Source organism: Pararge aegeria, chromosome 27 (assembly GCF_905163445.1).
Source record: "Pararge aegeria chromosome 27, ilParAegt1.1, whole genome shotgun sequence".
NCBI lineage: Eukaryota > Metazoa > Arthropoda > Insecta > Lepidoptera > Nymphalidae > Pararge > Pararge aegeria.
In genome coordinates this window covers 3190252-3205849 of record NC_053206.1, presented here as the reverse complement: position 1 = coordinate 3205849, position 15598 = coordinate 3190252, and the positions used below count along the sequence as shown (strand labels likewise).

Genomic DNA, 15598 nt, shown 5'->3' with positions numbered 1-15598 from the left:
GTAAGTGCTTGCTTGTATTCGTCCGCCGAAGTTCCAAGCTGGGGGAACATGGAGGTAGCTCCTCCCATGCCCCCTGATCCAGGGGAGCATGTAGAAATCCCACAGACTACGCCGACTTTCTTTGGTCGCAAGCGACCACTAGAAGAGAAAATCCACGCCTCATTTAAAAAATCAGTGATCCTGCATCTGCAAATAACTTTATTCAGTTAGTAGCATAAGTCTTGGATCGTTATCGGTATTCTAAAACTGTACCATCACTAACGTTAGTTCAGAGTACCTTCACCATAGCTATCAGCGCTAAATTTGACAAAATCAAATTGCTTCTATACCGAGATGTTTAATACCAGTGACCAGTCCACTTGTTAATAATAGAGGTCAGTAGCTGCATCTGACAAATCTTTGCAAAAAGAACACTTTATAAGTGGCTCTTTCTGGCAGCCCATCAAGCCAATAAATAAGAAGAGTACAAAATAATGCATTTTGTGATTATTTTACTACTTGATTTTCAATGCCTTAACAACTTACCATTTAATATCTTCAATTATAAAATATTATTATTTCAACTTCAACTTCAACTTCAACTTTTGTTTATGGCAACCGGGTCACTTTTAAGATAGCGACCATTACTGCCAATGACTCCTGAAAATAGCACAGTATATTATGGTGAGATTGATCGGTTATAAAAATGAACCCGTACGGACTCTACAGAGTGGTTTTGATGTGCACGATGGGAAAAACAAACACAAGACATATAAACATCACAAAACAGTACAAAACATACAGGTTACATCTATAAACACAGACTATAAAAAACAAAGGGAAAAAACAGAAGAGGAGCAAGCAATCGGCAGTTTAGAGTTTAATTTTTTGTGAATGAATAAATTTAATTAAGGAATTTAGAACTTTTTTGTTGATTGATGAAAGGAACAGAAGAGATTTAAGATCTATGGGTTTGGGCACACAGGAAGGCAGAATGTTGTACAGGGAAACTGATCTGTTTGGGTAATTGAAAAGGATGTGGTCTGCAGTGCCTTCCTCAAGGCCACATACACAGATGGGGGATTGGATAATACCCCATCTACGCAGGCGTGAGGGTGTACATGTGTGACCAATACGAAGTCTGTAGATGACCGACGTCGTCTGTTTGTCAACAAGGCGGTAGCGGAAGAACCATGGCTTAGTTGGGATGGAGGGTTGGATGTCACTGTAATAGCGACCTTTAATTAATTTCGAACGGTCGTAATGGCGCTGCCAGCCCGAATCAAGTTCGGATTTGGCCAAGGAAAAAAGATCGTAAAAGAAGCAGTGGTAATGTTCCAGACTGCCTGTTTCTACGGCTTCTTTAGCATAAGAGTCGACAGTCTCATTTCCTTGGATCCCCGAGTGGCCGGGGATCCAAGCTAACGTGACCTTAATGTTGCGAAGATGGCAATCTAAAAGAGACTGCCTGATAAGCAGAACAAGGGGGTAAGTGTTTTTAGATGCAAACTGATTGGCGTTAATGGTCTGAAGGCCACTCAGTGAATCCGAGAAAATAATTCAAAATTCAAAATTCAAAATTCAAAATTCATTTATTTCAAGTAGGCCTAATATAAGCACTTTTGAAACGTCAAGTCTGTCTGTTTGTAGTGATTCTACCACCGGTTCGGAAGGCAGATTCTACCGAGAAGAAGCCGGCAAGAAACTCAGCAGTTGCTCTTTTCCAACATCAACAATTTACATTATATTATATTTTTAATTACTCTGTTTATCCCGTGAGAGACTACATACTTTATTGCTTCTAGAATAGCCACCAACTCTCCAGTGAATACCGATGTATGAGGGGGGCATTTGACGTTCAGAATATTGGAGTCCTTAGGAATCCATACTGCCGAGCCTACAGCGCCACTTATCGTGAGCTTAGAAGAATCGGTGAATATCATCGTCCATTCACGCCAAAACCTGTCGATGATACTGTAGAAAAGTTCATTGGCCCCGGGTTGTTTTTTTGCAATTCCGGAATCAAGAACAATATTCGGTTGAAAAATTAAGGCGTCATAGGGAGTGCAATAAAGAGGACACATTGAGCCAGAGAAAGTTGGATCAGGTAGATTGTTGTATTTGCGGAAGCTATTTATTAGACACGGTACAGGCTTGTTTGACCAGAATCCATTACCAGGAATCAAAGAGGAGAGTTCACAAAGTTTGGGTATCAGAGGATGGCCAGAGAGTGAAGCTAATCTGTAAAAGAAACGATCAGCCAAGTATTGTCTACGAAGAAAAAGGGGAGAGTCCACTGCTTCTACTTGAAGAGAGTTAGTTGGAGATGATTTCATAGCTCCCAGGATAGTTCTAAGAGACTGATACTGAACTCTGTCCATTTTGCCTATTGCAACCTTGCTGCAGGGTTCCAAGATATAGGCACCATAATCCAGTACACTGCGAACAATGGCATTATATAGCAGTTTCTGGGAGTATGGGTGGGCCCCCCACCACACCCCTGATAGGCACCTCAGGATATTAATGTTTGATTGACATTTATGAACTGTATAATTTATGTGATGGGTCCCGGAAAGACGCGAGTCCAAGATAACTCCCAAAAATTTAACTTTGTTGCTAGTGGGGATCAGTTCATTGTCAAAGGCTATTTCTATAGGGGGAATGACTCTCTTCCTAGTAAAAATTACCACAATGCTTTTGGAAATCGATAATGATAGCCCATGTGAAGATAGCCACTCGCCTAAATAAAAAAGAGCTTGGTTGAGACTGTTAGAAGCAACCTAGACCGAGAGGGAAGAGGAGTACAGGGCTAAGTCATCAGCATATTGTAAGACATTGCAGAACGGGATGACGGACTCTTCAAGGTCGTGAGTATAAAGACTATATAGTAGAGGGCTTACTTAACACAGAACCCTGAGGGAGTCCTTTCCAAATAAGTCTTGGGCGAGAATGAGAGTCACCGTGCCTCTATAGTTCTTTCCATCAAGAAGTTGCATATAAAATGAGTCAACTTCTCAGGCAAACTCAGCTTAGATAGTTTATCTCTGAGTAAGGAGAGTATCACATTGTCGTACGCCGAAGATATGTCGAGAAACACCCCAACAAGAAACTCATTATTAGTCAGAGCGATCCTGATATCAGTGGTCAAAATAGACAAGCTATCCATAGTACCCATTCCTTTGCGGAATCCAAATTGGCTTCTGGCCAATAACTTTTTGGATTCTACAAACCATTCCAACCGTTTCTTTATCATATGTTCCATTATTTTTAATAAACAGCAAGACAAAGCAATGGGACGATAGGAGGAAGGAGAAAGAGGATCTTTTCCAGGTTTTCGAATGGGGAGAACAATTTGTTTTTTCCATGATTCCGGAACAAATCCCCGATCAAAAAAGCTATTAACCATGTCTAAAAACATTTTATTAGTGAGTGGCCCGGAGTTAGATAGAAGTGAGTAGGGGATATTATCTGGAGCTGGGGAGGAATGTCTCAAGTGGTTCAGAGAAGCCAGGAGTTCCGACCATGAAAATGGTTCGTCGAATCTATTAGGACGGCTATTAGCAGCAAATTTAAGCAAGGGACGGAAGAAGGAGCCAGGTTATCAATAAATGTCTTAAGCCAAACAGACGTATCATTACTGGAATAGTCGCAGGGAAGGAAGGATCCTCGAAAGCGTTTAATAGCTTTCCATAATAAAGTCGCAGGAGTCCGGGGAGATAAGTTTTGGCAAAATCGAATCCATCCTTTCCTCTTTTTTTTTTTGAACATTCGCTTAGCTAAAGCCGAGATTCTTTTAAATAGGAGGAAATTATCGATGGTCATCTTCTTCTTCTTCTGCTTGCGGCTCAGGTTCGTCTGGTCCCTGGTGTCACGTCGACCGGCTACGATCTATTGTGACGCCGCTGTCTAGATCTCCCAGCAAGCGTTGGTCGCCTTCAGGAAAAGCAGCACTTTCCTTGCTGGAAGAAATTTAGCATCCTCTGGTTGCATTATGTGTTTCCCCAAAAGAGTGCTGCGTTTATGCAGCGGCGTCTCCGCAGCCTCCTTACAGAGTCTACACAGATCTGTGTCCTGCAGCTTTAGGTTGAACATGTGTAAGCGCTCGCACTAGAATGCATAGGTTTTTTCTGTTGAGTGCTAATGCCTCAGAGGCGGCCCTTTTGTTGAATGGTCTTATTAGCGCTCGAGAATGGTTCATTCCTTGGAGTTGTCTCCAGCGAATGAGTGTGTGGTAATTACAATAGGTTTGTAGGGTGAGTTGCGCCAGGCTTTTGGGTATTGATCCACGTCGAGTCAGACACGATCGCGGAGGGCACCAGACCCTTCTGCTTCCTCTTCTACCCCCCCTTCCGCGGGAAAGAAGAGAAAGAAGAAGAATAAACGGAGAAAGAAAGGGGGTCAGGAGTCCGGTCCACACCAGGGAAAGAGCCAGTCAACGGAATGGACGAAGGTGGGTCCTAAGACACGGCCTGAAGTGAAAAGTCGCGCCAGCAAACTCCGCACACCTCGGTCATCAGCAGTAGTATTGACGCTGCAACCGGGGGCGGAACAAAGAGGCGCGACTTATGCAAAAGTCATTGCCGCTGCGAAAGCGAATATAAACGCAGCAGACATTGGTGCTCAAGGAGTCAGACTTCGTAAGGCGGCGACAGGAGGCCGCCTGTTCGAATTCCCTGGGGCCTCCAGTGCTGAGAAGGCGGACTCCTTGGCTACAAAGCTCAGAGAGGTCTTGGGTGACGAGGTCGTTCGGATATCTAGGCCTTCGAAGTCTGTTGACCTGCGGATCACAGGCCTGGACGACTCCGTCACCAGCGCCGAGGTTATCGCTGCGGTGGCAACGGTAGGAGGATGTCCCGTCGAGCAAGTGCGGGCTGGCGAAGTTGTTTGTGGCTACGACGGGCTAGGGGCAGTGTTAGTGCACTGTCCCGTTGCAGCTGCCAAGAAGGTGGTAGCAGGAGGAAGGCTCCTCGTGGGATGGGTGTCTGCGCAAGTGAAGTTGCTGGACGCCCGGCCCTTGATGTGCTATCGGTGCCTGGCACCGGGGCACATGGGTGCCCAGTGCAAGGCAGGAGTCGACCGCAGTGGTTTGTGCTATCGCTGCGGCCGACCAGGTCATAAGGCCCGTGAATGCTCCGCTTCACCACATTGCGTGGTCTGTGCGGCGGATGGCAGACCGGCGGAGCTTCGCGTGGGCAGCAAGTCCTGCGTATCCCCACAGAAGGGCAAGAAGAAGAGAGGGAAGGCAGGCCAGGCTACTGAGCAGTCTTCTTGCTCACCTCAGCAAGCGGAAACGCAGCAGGGGACTGAGGAGGTTCCAATGGCCGAGGACTAATAATGGACCTGAACCTCCTCCAGGCGAATATCAACCACTGCGCCAGAGCTCAGGACCTCCTTTTCCAGAGCATGGCGCAGTGGTCGATCCACGTAGCCGTGGTAGCTGAGCCCTACCGCGTCCCTTCTGGGGATAATTGGGTGGGAGATACGGACGGAGTTGTAGCCATGACGTCCCGGTCCATAGTGGGCTCCCCGGCCTTCGTTAATGTAGTGCGAGGTCGGGGATACGTCTCGGCCTTTATTGACGACGTAATGGTGGTTGGAGTGTACTTCTCGCCGAATAAGAGTCTCGCTGACTTCGAGCAGTTTCTTGCTGAAGTCGGCCTCCTTATAAACAGAAGACGCTCCGGCCGCGTTCTTGTCGCTGGGGACCTTAATGCTAAATCTGTGGCATGGGGGTGTCCAGCGACAGATCCGCGTGGACGAGAGCTGGAGGAATGGGCGACAGCGACTGGCCTCACGATCTTAAACCGAGGGTCGGTCAACACATGCGTGCGGCAACAGGGTGGCTCCATTGTGGACGTCACTTTTGCAGATGCTGCCCTGGCGCGCCGTGTTCGGGGCTGGGAGGTACTTGAAAACGTGGAGACGTTGTCGGACCACCGATACGTGAGGTTCGACATCTCCGCGAGTTCAAGTATCCCGAGCGCTCCAACCCGAGAGGACGGTCCTCGTTGGTCGCTGTCTCGCATGGACCGGGACTTTTTGGTCGAGGTTGCCCTCGTTGAGGCGTGGTTTTCCGCACCTCCAGAGGGCAACGTGGTAGAAGTTGAAGGGGAAGTGGCACGTCTCGGCGTGGCAATGTCACATATCTGTGACGGGGCCATGCCGAGAGTACACTCTGTCCCCTCGAAGCGAGCGGTGTATTGGTGGTCTGAAGAGCTCACGTTGCTGCGCAGATCTTGCGTGGCGGCGAGACGCCAATACACCCGTTGCCGCCGGCGGAGAAGACGCAACCTGATGGAAGAGGAGCGGCTCAACTCTCTCTACAGGGACGCGGTTAGGTTGCTGCGTACGGCCATCGGCGTTGCCAAAGATCTGGCTGACGACGAGATGCTGGCGACATTGGATGGTGACCCATTCGGAAGGCAATACAAGGCCGTCCGTAAAAAACTCCGATCTTGGGCCCCTCCACTCACGCAGAGTCTCCAGCCTCTTGTCTTGGAGTCGGTGGTTGCGGCTCTGTTTCCAAACAGAGCCGAACGCGAGGCACCTCGTATGGCGCCTCCCATTGTAGAGAGAGACTGGAGCCCGGGCGCACCCGCAGTTACAGAGGGAGAGTTGCGGGCGGCGGTGCTGCGCATGCGCGCGAGAAACACCGCCCCAGGCCCCGACGGCATCCCCGGCCGTGCCTGGGCTCTAGCCTTAGGGCCGCTCGAGTCGTGGGTCCGGGCCTTGTTTAGTGCATGTCTCGAGCAGGGTCAGTTTCCGGGAGAGTGGAAAATAGGGAAACTGGTTCTGCTCCGGAAGGATGGACGCCCGGCCCACGAACCGTCGGCGTACCGACCGATTGTGCTGCTGGACGAGGTGTTGGAGGTCCACAATGGACGCAATAGCGCGTGTGAGGGCCCTAGCGGACAGTGCGGTGTCCCGGGGCGAGGTGTTGGTGGCAGTGTCTCTTGACATTGCCAATGCCTTCAACAACCCTGGGGCTGCATTAGGGAGGCGTTGAGGTACCATGCGGTTCCTCTCTACCTCAGGAGGATCGTTGCGGCCTACCTCTCTGAGCGATCGGTCGGGTACCCGACCAGCGGGGGCTGGTCAGAGAGGGAAATGACGTGCGGTGTTCCACAGGGTTCGGTTCTTGGGCCTCTCCTGTGGAACATCGGGTACGACTGGGTGCTGCGCGGAGCCGTTCTGGGGGGCGTTGACGTGATCTGCTACGCTGCCGATACCCTCCTGACGGCTCGCGGCAGCAACTTCCGAGAGGCTCGGTGTAGGGCCACAGCCGGCGTGGCCCATATCGTAGCCAGAATTCGGACTTTGAGTCTGGAGGTAGCCTTGCACAAATCTGAGGCCCTGTGCTTTCATGGGCCTCGAAGAGCGCCCCCTGCCCGGTCCGAATTGGTGGTGGGTGGAGTTTCCATCGGTGTTGAGCGTACGATGAAGTACCTAGGACTCGTCCTCGACAGCCGATGGACGTTTGAAGAGCACTTTCGGCGTCTTCTCCCAAAGCTCGTGGGAGCCGCTGGAGCCCTGAGTCGGCTCCTGCCAAACTTGGGCGGACCGAGCTCGCGGTGTCGCCGCCTATACACGGGCGTGGTGCGGTCCATGGCGCTCTACGGGGCGCCCGTTTGGTCGGACACTCTGACTGCTCTGACTCGGGCCCTGTTGCGAAAACCGCAGAGGGTCATGGCAGTGAGAGTGATACGGGGGTATCGCACCATATCGTGCGAGGCAGCCTGTGTATTGGCGGGGACCCCGCCATGGGATTTGGACGCCGAAATGCTCTCGAGCGCATACTGGCGGAGGGTGGATGCCCGGATGAGGGGGGAGCACCCTGCGCCGGTGAGTGATCGTGCGTGGCGGTCGACGGCGGAGGCCCATCTCGTCGCTCTTTGGCGGGAGCGGCTTCTTGCGCCGACGGCCGGCCACCGTACGATCGAGGCGATCCAGCCCGTCCTCGAGCTCTGGACGGGCCGGAAGCACGGCTCTCTGTCTTTCCACCTTGTGCAGATCCTCTCTGGGCACGGATGCTTCGGGAGGTATCTGTGCAAGGTCGCAAGACGTGAGCCCACAGAGGTGTGCCAAGAGTGCGGTTACGCCGAGGACTCGGCACAGCACACACTGGACTCGTGCGTCCAGTGGTCGATTCAGCGAGCCGCACTCGTGGCAATAGTTGGTCCCGATCTCTCGCTGCCCACCGTTGTTCGCGCCATGGTGAGCGGCGAGAGGTCCTGGAACGCCGTCGCCTCCTTCTGTGAGGAGGTCATGACGCAGAAGGAGGCAGCGGAACGGCGGCGGGAGGAGGACGCAGTCGCGCATCCTCTCCGTCGCCGAAGAGCGGGTCGCAGGCGACGTGCTCACGAACGCCACCTGCCACCCTAACGAGGAGCCTCGGGCGACTGATTTGAGGTATCGGTCGCCCGACGAGAAACGTCCTCGAGTCGGGAGGCGCACCGAATGTTCCTGGTACGCCTCTGACGGAGTTTGGAGACCTCGAAAAGGTCCCCCTGTGGAGGGTCTGCCTCGGCAGACGCCGCTGGCTGGGATGTGGAAGATTGCGCAAGTGTTCCCATGTCCCAGTCACTAGGCGACGAGTAGGAACATCGCTGGGTTTTAGTGGGTATTCTGGCCGCTTTATGCCAGTGAGTCCCACATACCCCTCCGGAAACGGCGCAGCTTCGGATGCGCTGTTTCCGGAGGGGATGCATAAACACATTTCCCAGCGTCAAAAAAAAAAAAAAAATAAAGGCTTTTGGGTATTCCGCAGACCGGCTCAGGGCCAATCTGCTTCTCCAAAGCGCCTGACTTTGCAAGTTCATCGGCCATTTCGTTACCGATGATCCCCTTATGGCCAGGAACCCAGCGTAGAATGACCCTGTTTTTTAGCGCCAGAGTATTCAGTAATTGTCTGCAGTTTTCTACCAGCTTTGAGTTTAGAACCTCAGAAGATAGAGCAGAAAGTGCAGCCTGACTATCCGAATGGATATAAATAGTTTTGTTTTTGTAGTTCTTTAGCAGACAGGTTTCCGCACATTCAATTATTGCGAAGACCTCTGCTTGGAATATGGAGGCGTAGACACCCAGGTTACGTTGACGCCCTACCCTGGTGGTCTCTTCAAATATTCCGCATCCTACGTTACTACCCGACTTGGAGCCGTCTGTGTACCACTTAAGGCTCCCCGGTTTCCAGGTGATCCGGTTTTCAAGCCAGTCAATACGGTTTGGAATTTCCACAGTATATTGCCTGAGAAAATTAAGTTTTGGAGTTGTTGAGTCTGTGGGCATCCCCAAAACAGGTATCTCAAGAACTGAGTTATGAAGATGCCTCAGTTCTCGTGAGAGCCAGTTTACCACACCCTGGCTGGTGAGCCTGTACATGCAAGCCTTCGCCTCCTTCCTAACATGTAGGTGAAGAGGAGGGAGATTCAGCAAAGCATCCAGAGCAGCCCCAGGGGTGGTGCTCATGGCTCCTGTTATGAGCAAGCAGGCTGAGCGTTGTAGACTGCTTAGCTTGTTCTGGGTTCTTACCTGCATCGTCTTACTACTCCAAACCACGGATGCGTAAGACACAATAGGTCTCACAATGGCTGTGTAGAGCCAGAGGGTTATCTTGGGTTTCATACCCCATCTGTTCCCCGCCAGCCGACCGCAGATCCCCAGTGCTGATTTTGCTTTTTTAAGTACGCCATCTATGTGGGAGTTCCAGGTCATTTTCTTGTCAAGTGTAACTCCCAGGTATTTGACCTCTTCCGAGAATGGGATACTTATGTTGTTCAGCTTGGGTGGCTTAAGGTTGTTAATCTTACGTTTCCTAGTGAACGGTATTATTACAGTTTTGTCAGCATTAACTGTAAGTTCGTTCTCTATGCACCATTTTTCAATAGTGTTGAGTGCTCTTTGCATGCGATGGGAGAGGGTGTCCTGACATGCTCCTCGCACAGTGACCACCAAGTCATCAGCGTATCCTTGGACATCAAAGTGCAAGTTAGCCATCTTGTGCAATAGATTGTCCACCGCAAGGGTCCAAAGCAGGGGCGAGAGAACCCCGCCCTGCGGACATCCCCTAGTGGTGAGCACCTCAACCGAGAAACTGTTTAATTCGATTTTTACATTCCGGTTGGAGAGCATTGCCTCTACCCACCTGATGGTTGTATGATCAGCCTGCTTATTGACAAGACCGCCCACCAGTGTGCGTATCGGAGTGTTGTCAAATGCTCCCTCAATGTCCAGAAAAGCAGAGAGTGCGATCTCCTTATCCTCCAGCGCCTTTTCAACCTTGTCAACAAGGCTGAGCAGAGCAGTTTCAGTGGACCTGCCCTTGCAATATGCGTGCTGGGTAGCATGGATGGGTCTTTCAATGAGAAACGCATCTCTGATATACCTATCAAGCACTTTCTCCATCGTTTTTAGTAAGAACGAGGATAGGCTTATGGGTCTAAAGGATTTCGGCAGTGCGTAATCCTTTTTCCCCGTTTTGGGTATAAAGATGACCTTAACTTGGGTCCATTGTTCCGGTATGAGTCCCCAGGCGTAGCTTGCCCTGAAGATTTTTACCAGGTGCGGAACTAACAACTGGGCTCCCTTTTGTAAAAGAAGGGGAGTAATGCCGTCAGTTCCACATGCTTTATTCGGGTTAAAAGAGCTTATAGCCCACCTCACAGTGCCAGGTCTGAAGACGATGTATGCCCTTCTCCAATCCTCAACTTTTGGATGGCCGAGAGAGCATGCCATAGTACTTCCAGCGTACCCGATATTCGCTCCTGGAAAGTGAGTTGTGGCTAGTAGTTCTAGGGTTTCCTTCTCACTTGACGTGAAGGTTCCATCAGGATTTTTCAGGAGCCCCAATTGATTGGGTTTCGCTTTAGCTAGCATTTTGTGGAGTCTCGCACCTTGAGGCAGGCTGCTAATTTCCTCACAGAATCTCCTCCACGATGCTCGCTTGGCTTTCCTTATCTCCTTATTGTATTCAGTTAGGGCTTTTTTATAAATGTCCCATTCTCTGGTCGCCTTCGCCCTATTGAATAATTTTCGTGTTTTGTCTCGGAGTCGTTTTAGCCTCGAGTTCCACCACGGTGCCTTACGCCGTGTGGTCTTCACCCTAAGCGGGCAACTGTCTTCAAAGGCACTGATTGTACCTCTGGAGACAGCATCCACCGCAAGGTCAAGGTCAACACGGGTCTTTATACTTTTGGGGACCAGTTCCAGGTTGCTCTCTAGATTGTTTCGGAAACTGTCCCAAGAGGTGCACCTCGGATTCCTGTAAGTAACTGTTTCCATGCTGGAGCATGACTTTAAGTTAAAGTTGATGTGTCGATGGTCCGACATGGAAGGTTCATCGCTTACCATCCAGTTTTCTATATACCTGGCTAGATTGGTAGTCGCGAAAGTAATATCTAAGACCTCCTGTCTTGCCCTTGTTATAAAAGGCGTGTTTCCCCTGTTTAAGAGCTGAAGGCAGTTTGCAAGAAGAAAATCGTAAAGGTACTCACCCCTTTCGTTGATGTCGCTGCTGCCCCAGGCGTCGTGGTGGGCATTGGCGTCACATCCCATGCGTACTCTACCACCGGGAGTAGGCCGACATCCGGATTGGTGACCTCACCGGGTAAATACGCCGAGCAGAGGATGACTCTTCTGCCCCCCCAGCTGTTGAGGTCAACATATGCCGCCACCAGGTCGTTAGTGCATAATTCTGGAATCGGCAGAAAGTTAATGTTTCTGTTGAAAACAATACAAGCTCTAGGCCTGCAACCGTTGGTATTTGATAGTAACTTACCCCCAGCGTTCAGGCCTAGGACGTTTGAGTGCGAAACCCAGGGTTCTTGGATGAGGGCGAGGTTGAATTTACCTTCTACAAGAACCTTCTCCACAACCGCGGCAGCGGCGGCCGCGTGGTGAAGGTTAGCTTGGAGGACCCTCGCCGGTGCCCCGGGAGTCGCCATTTATTTGGCCCTTTTAACGACGGGTGCGGGTCCACCAGAGCCTCCTCCCGTTGGAGAGGGCGCGTGCCCTCTGCCGGAATGAGCCCCCTTAGGCCCCTTGCCCGCCTTTCCTCTACGGCCAGCCGCAGAGGTGTTTTGCCCAGTATGAGAGCCCGCCAGTCCGCTCGATACAGGGTTGTAGGAACTACCAATTTTTCGGCCGGCAGCCCCCCCCCCCCCCCCCCCCCGTCCGCTTGTACCGGGTACTGCTCTCTCCTGGTGCCCCGCGCTCCTGCCCCCCAGCCCGCTTGGGCCAGGAGCGGGTGGTGCCGGACTGGTGTTTAGCCCAGCCGACCCCACTCCCAGGCTAGTCGAGCCAGGTGCTGCAGTCGCCGGGTTTGTGTGCACCTCTGCAGCTGCCGCCGAGGCAGAACCAGTATTGGCCCCTCTCTCCCTGAACACTATCTTCCTGAAACCAATATTGACCCGAAAGTCACGTGCGCGGAGGGTCTCAACGGAGATCTCGTCGAGGGAGATAGCAGCAAGCCTGCTCCGTCGACCTTCTCGTTGAGGACTCTCCAGTGTTCAGGGTAAAGCCCCTCGTTCTGGTATCTGATGGTGTCCAGAGCCTCAGAGACAGAGGACGCATCAGTCGCCGGAATGAGGGTGGTTGCAATCCATGGCTTTGGAAGCTCGCTATCCTCCGTTATGGATAGGTTCGCCTCAGGCCATGGCTTGCAATTTGGGACTTCACTCACAAGCCAGTCTTTGCTGCGTTGGTTCTCACAGGTTACGAGAATCCATCCTGCCTTGTGAGTAAAGCCCAGAAAGGAGTGTCCAGCGCCTCTGTTGTCCATGCACCTCCCTTTTGTGTTCAGGAAGGTGACCAGGGCCGCACGAACCGAACTCATTTGCGCGTCTGTCATTGGCGCCACATTTCGGATGCCAACTCTTGTCGCGCCCGCTATGTCCCTATAGCTGAGAGGCGGGTTAGTACCCCGCCTCACAGGTGTAGTGGACAATTTTGGAGCCTTGCTCGGCTTCTCCTTGGGGGAGTTGTCCTCTGGTCTGCCCCTCTTGAGGTTATATCGCTGACCATCCGGTTGAGTCGAGCAAGGTTTGCCTGCCTGAAGAATGGCCTCGTTGAGTTCGAGACCCCCCTTCAGGAGCCTCCACATTCTCTTTTTTCCTGCACCACTCAAGCGTCTAAACGCTGGATTGACGTAGATGTTGTCGGGCTGGGCAGGTTTGCTCGAGGGCTGAGCAGAGGTGGTATGACCTCCGTCCTCCATCGTAACATCCCGGTCCAGCGCCGAAGGTGCTCCAGTTGTTGCAGAGTCACTAGGCGTCCCCAGCTCCTGGAAAATACCAGTTGGTGCTGGATCAGTCTTACTCCTCTGCTCCTGGTCTAATCCACCAGAGGTGGATGGTAGTAAATTTGACATGTTTGTATCCATGCAAGTCCCACGAGTAGCAAGGGAAATAAAATGTCGCAAGGCACCAGAGCCCCGCATGAGACCCGAAGGGCAAGATACTACCTCGATTAGCTCCGGTTTCGAGGAGACTCCGTTCAGGACTGATTAACCCATCAGCCATTCATCCATCGGCACGGGTCGTGTGACACCTTGGATTGGGTGTTTGGGAAAAAATACTAGCAGTACTTTCCCAAGGTACTACTGCCACCTTTTTTGAGGGTATTTAATGACTCAGGGTTTGTGGTAACCGTGGTCAGGATAATTTACCGCCGCCTGTTGTTCGGCGTTGTCAGCTCGTTTTGCACCACCCAGGGGACACGTGTAGGGCGGGCCCTGTTGAAGGACAGGGTGGTAATTCCTACGGACGCGAGCGACGTCATCCCCCAAATCAATCGATGGTCATACAGTTACAATAATCTTTTTCGGCTTCTTTTCTGCGGCGGATCATGTCCGAACATTCCGAACCCCACCAGGGGGGAGAGGGTTTAGACGATTTACCTCTTTGTCTAATAGGGATGTTTTTGTCAGCGGCAGCTTTGAGGGAGGTCACCAATTTCTCGTGACAATCTAGTGCATTATCCTGCGACAATACAGGGAATTTATTGACAAAAGCGTCAAAATCTTTGGCAAATTGTTCCCAATCTGCCTTAGAAAGGAGGTAACTACGAGAACTTAATTGGGATTTGGGTTGAGTAAAAGAGGTGGGACAGGAAATTAGGATAGGGAGGTTATCACTACCGTAGGAGTCGTGCAAAACAGACCAAGAAAGAAGAGTACCGAAATTGGGGGAGCAAAGGGAAAGATCAACCGCACTGGTATTCTTTCCTGGGCAGTCCTGCGAGTTGGGGAGCCATCATTGAGGAGGCAGATATTTTTATCCTCCATAAGGTCCACTAAATCACAAGCAAGGATGTCATAATCTGCGCTTCCCCACATAAGGTGGTGGCAGTTGAAGTCGCCTAAGATAAGGAAAGAGCCGGAAAGAGAGGATAATATGGGTTCAAGATCAGATATATGAACAGCGTGAGAGTCCGAAATGTAGATAGAAAGAACAGATATATCCCTGATTTTGGCAGCAACAGCGTTGATGCTCGTTGGAAAGGGAGGAAGAGAAAGACGGGTAAATGTGACAGAAGATTTAATAAGAAGAGCTGCTCCAGCATATCCATCGCCTCTGTCATCCCGGAGACATGAGTACCCAGAAACCCGAAACCGTGATCCCGGGACTAACCAAGTCTCCGAAATAGCAAAGGCAACAGGATCATACGAGGCAATCATATGTAAAATTTCATGTTTTTTTGGGCGTAGACTGTGGCTATTCCATTGGATGAAGTGGAATTTTAATAATATTTAGGAATTCAGACAGTTTATTGGCGACGTTGGGCGGTAGAGGGAAGTCATTCATCTTGCTAAACATATTAATCAAAAGGGTCAGCAAAACATCCAACAGATTGTCACTAGATGAAGGCAGAGAGAAAGTACGGAGAGCGGGACCCTGGGGCTGAAGAACGATTCCATTACTCGAGGGAGGGGGGTCACGGTCGGCGATGATTGACTGGTGAGCCAAACGGTCGTAACCTTGTGGTGACGGGCGACGGGGAGATCTTGGAGTTGTTGTTTTCCTATAGGAATGAGTGGAAGGGGGAGCTGGGGAAGAAATTGTTGGATTTTGAGATGGATTACTTCGGGCAGCATCTGAGTAGGTTCTTGAGACAGGGGGATATCTTTCACAGGCTTCCGAGTAGGAGATATTTTCTTGCGACATAGTACTTTTGATGGACTTCTGCCGGGTTTGCTCGGGGCAGGACTGACTCGTGGCAAAGTGCTTACCCGAGCAAAACAGGCACCGAGCTAACGACTCTGTGGTAGAGCAATTTTTGCCAACGTGTTCTTGGGCACATTTGTAACATTTCGGCTTAGAACGACACTGATCTGCGACCTGGTATATTTCCACAGACATGGCAGTGTAACAACAAAATATTCTATGCGGCAGAACTTGGCCACTAAAAGTTATCACCACCGTCCCCGTAGGGACCCATTCTACACGACCTTCTTTGGAAACCTTCCGGTTCAGTCGTCTAGCTTTGAGTATCTCCCCACAACTGGATGGACCGGACGGACCTCAGCATCCTTAACGAAGTCCGCCAGGGAGAGGTCAGAGGGAACTCCCCTCACAATACCCATACGCGTGATGTTGAAAGAGGGGATCACAGCCTCATACTGATT

The 15598-nt window shown here is 51.0% G+C and overlaps 1 protein-coding gene across 1 annotated transcript; it reads left to right on the top strand.

Annotated features, from left to right (window-relative positions):
• Positions 1-48: 48 nt before the first annotated feature.
• Positions 49-5097, top strand: LOC120635545. Its single transcript, XM_039906561.1, has 3 exons — positions 49-205; positions 4299-5007; positions 5091-5097. The coding sequence occupies exons 1-3, from the start codon at positions 49-51 to the stop codon at positions 5095-5097; spliced, it is 873 nt and encodes a 290-aa protein (XP_039762495.1).
• Positions 5098-15598: the final 10501 nt, after the last annotated feature.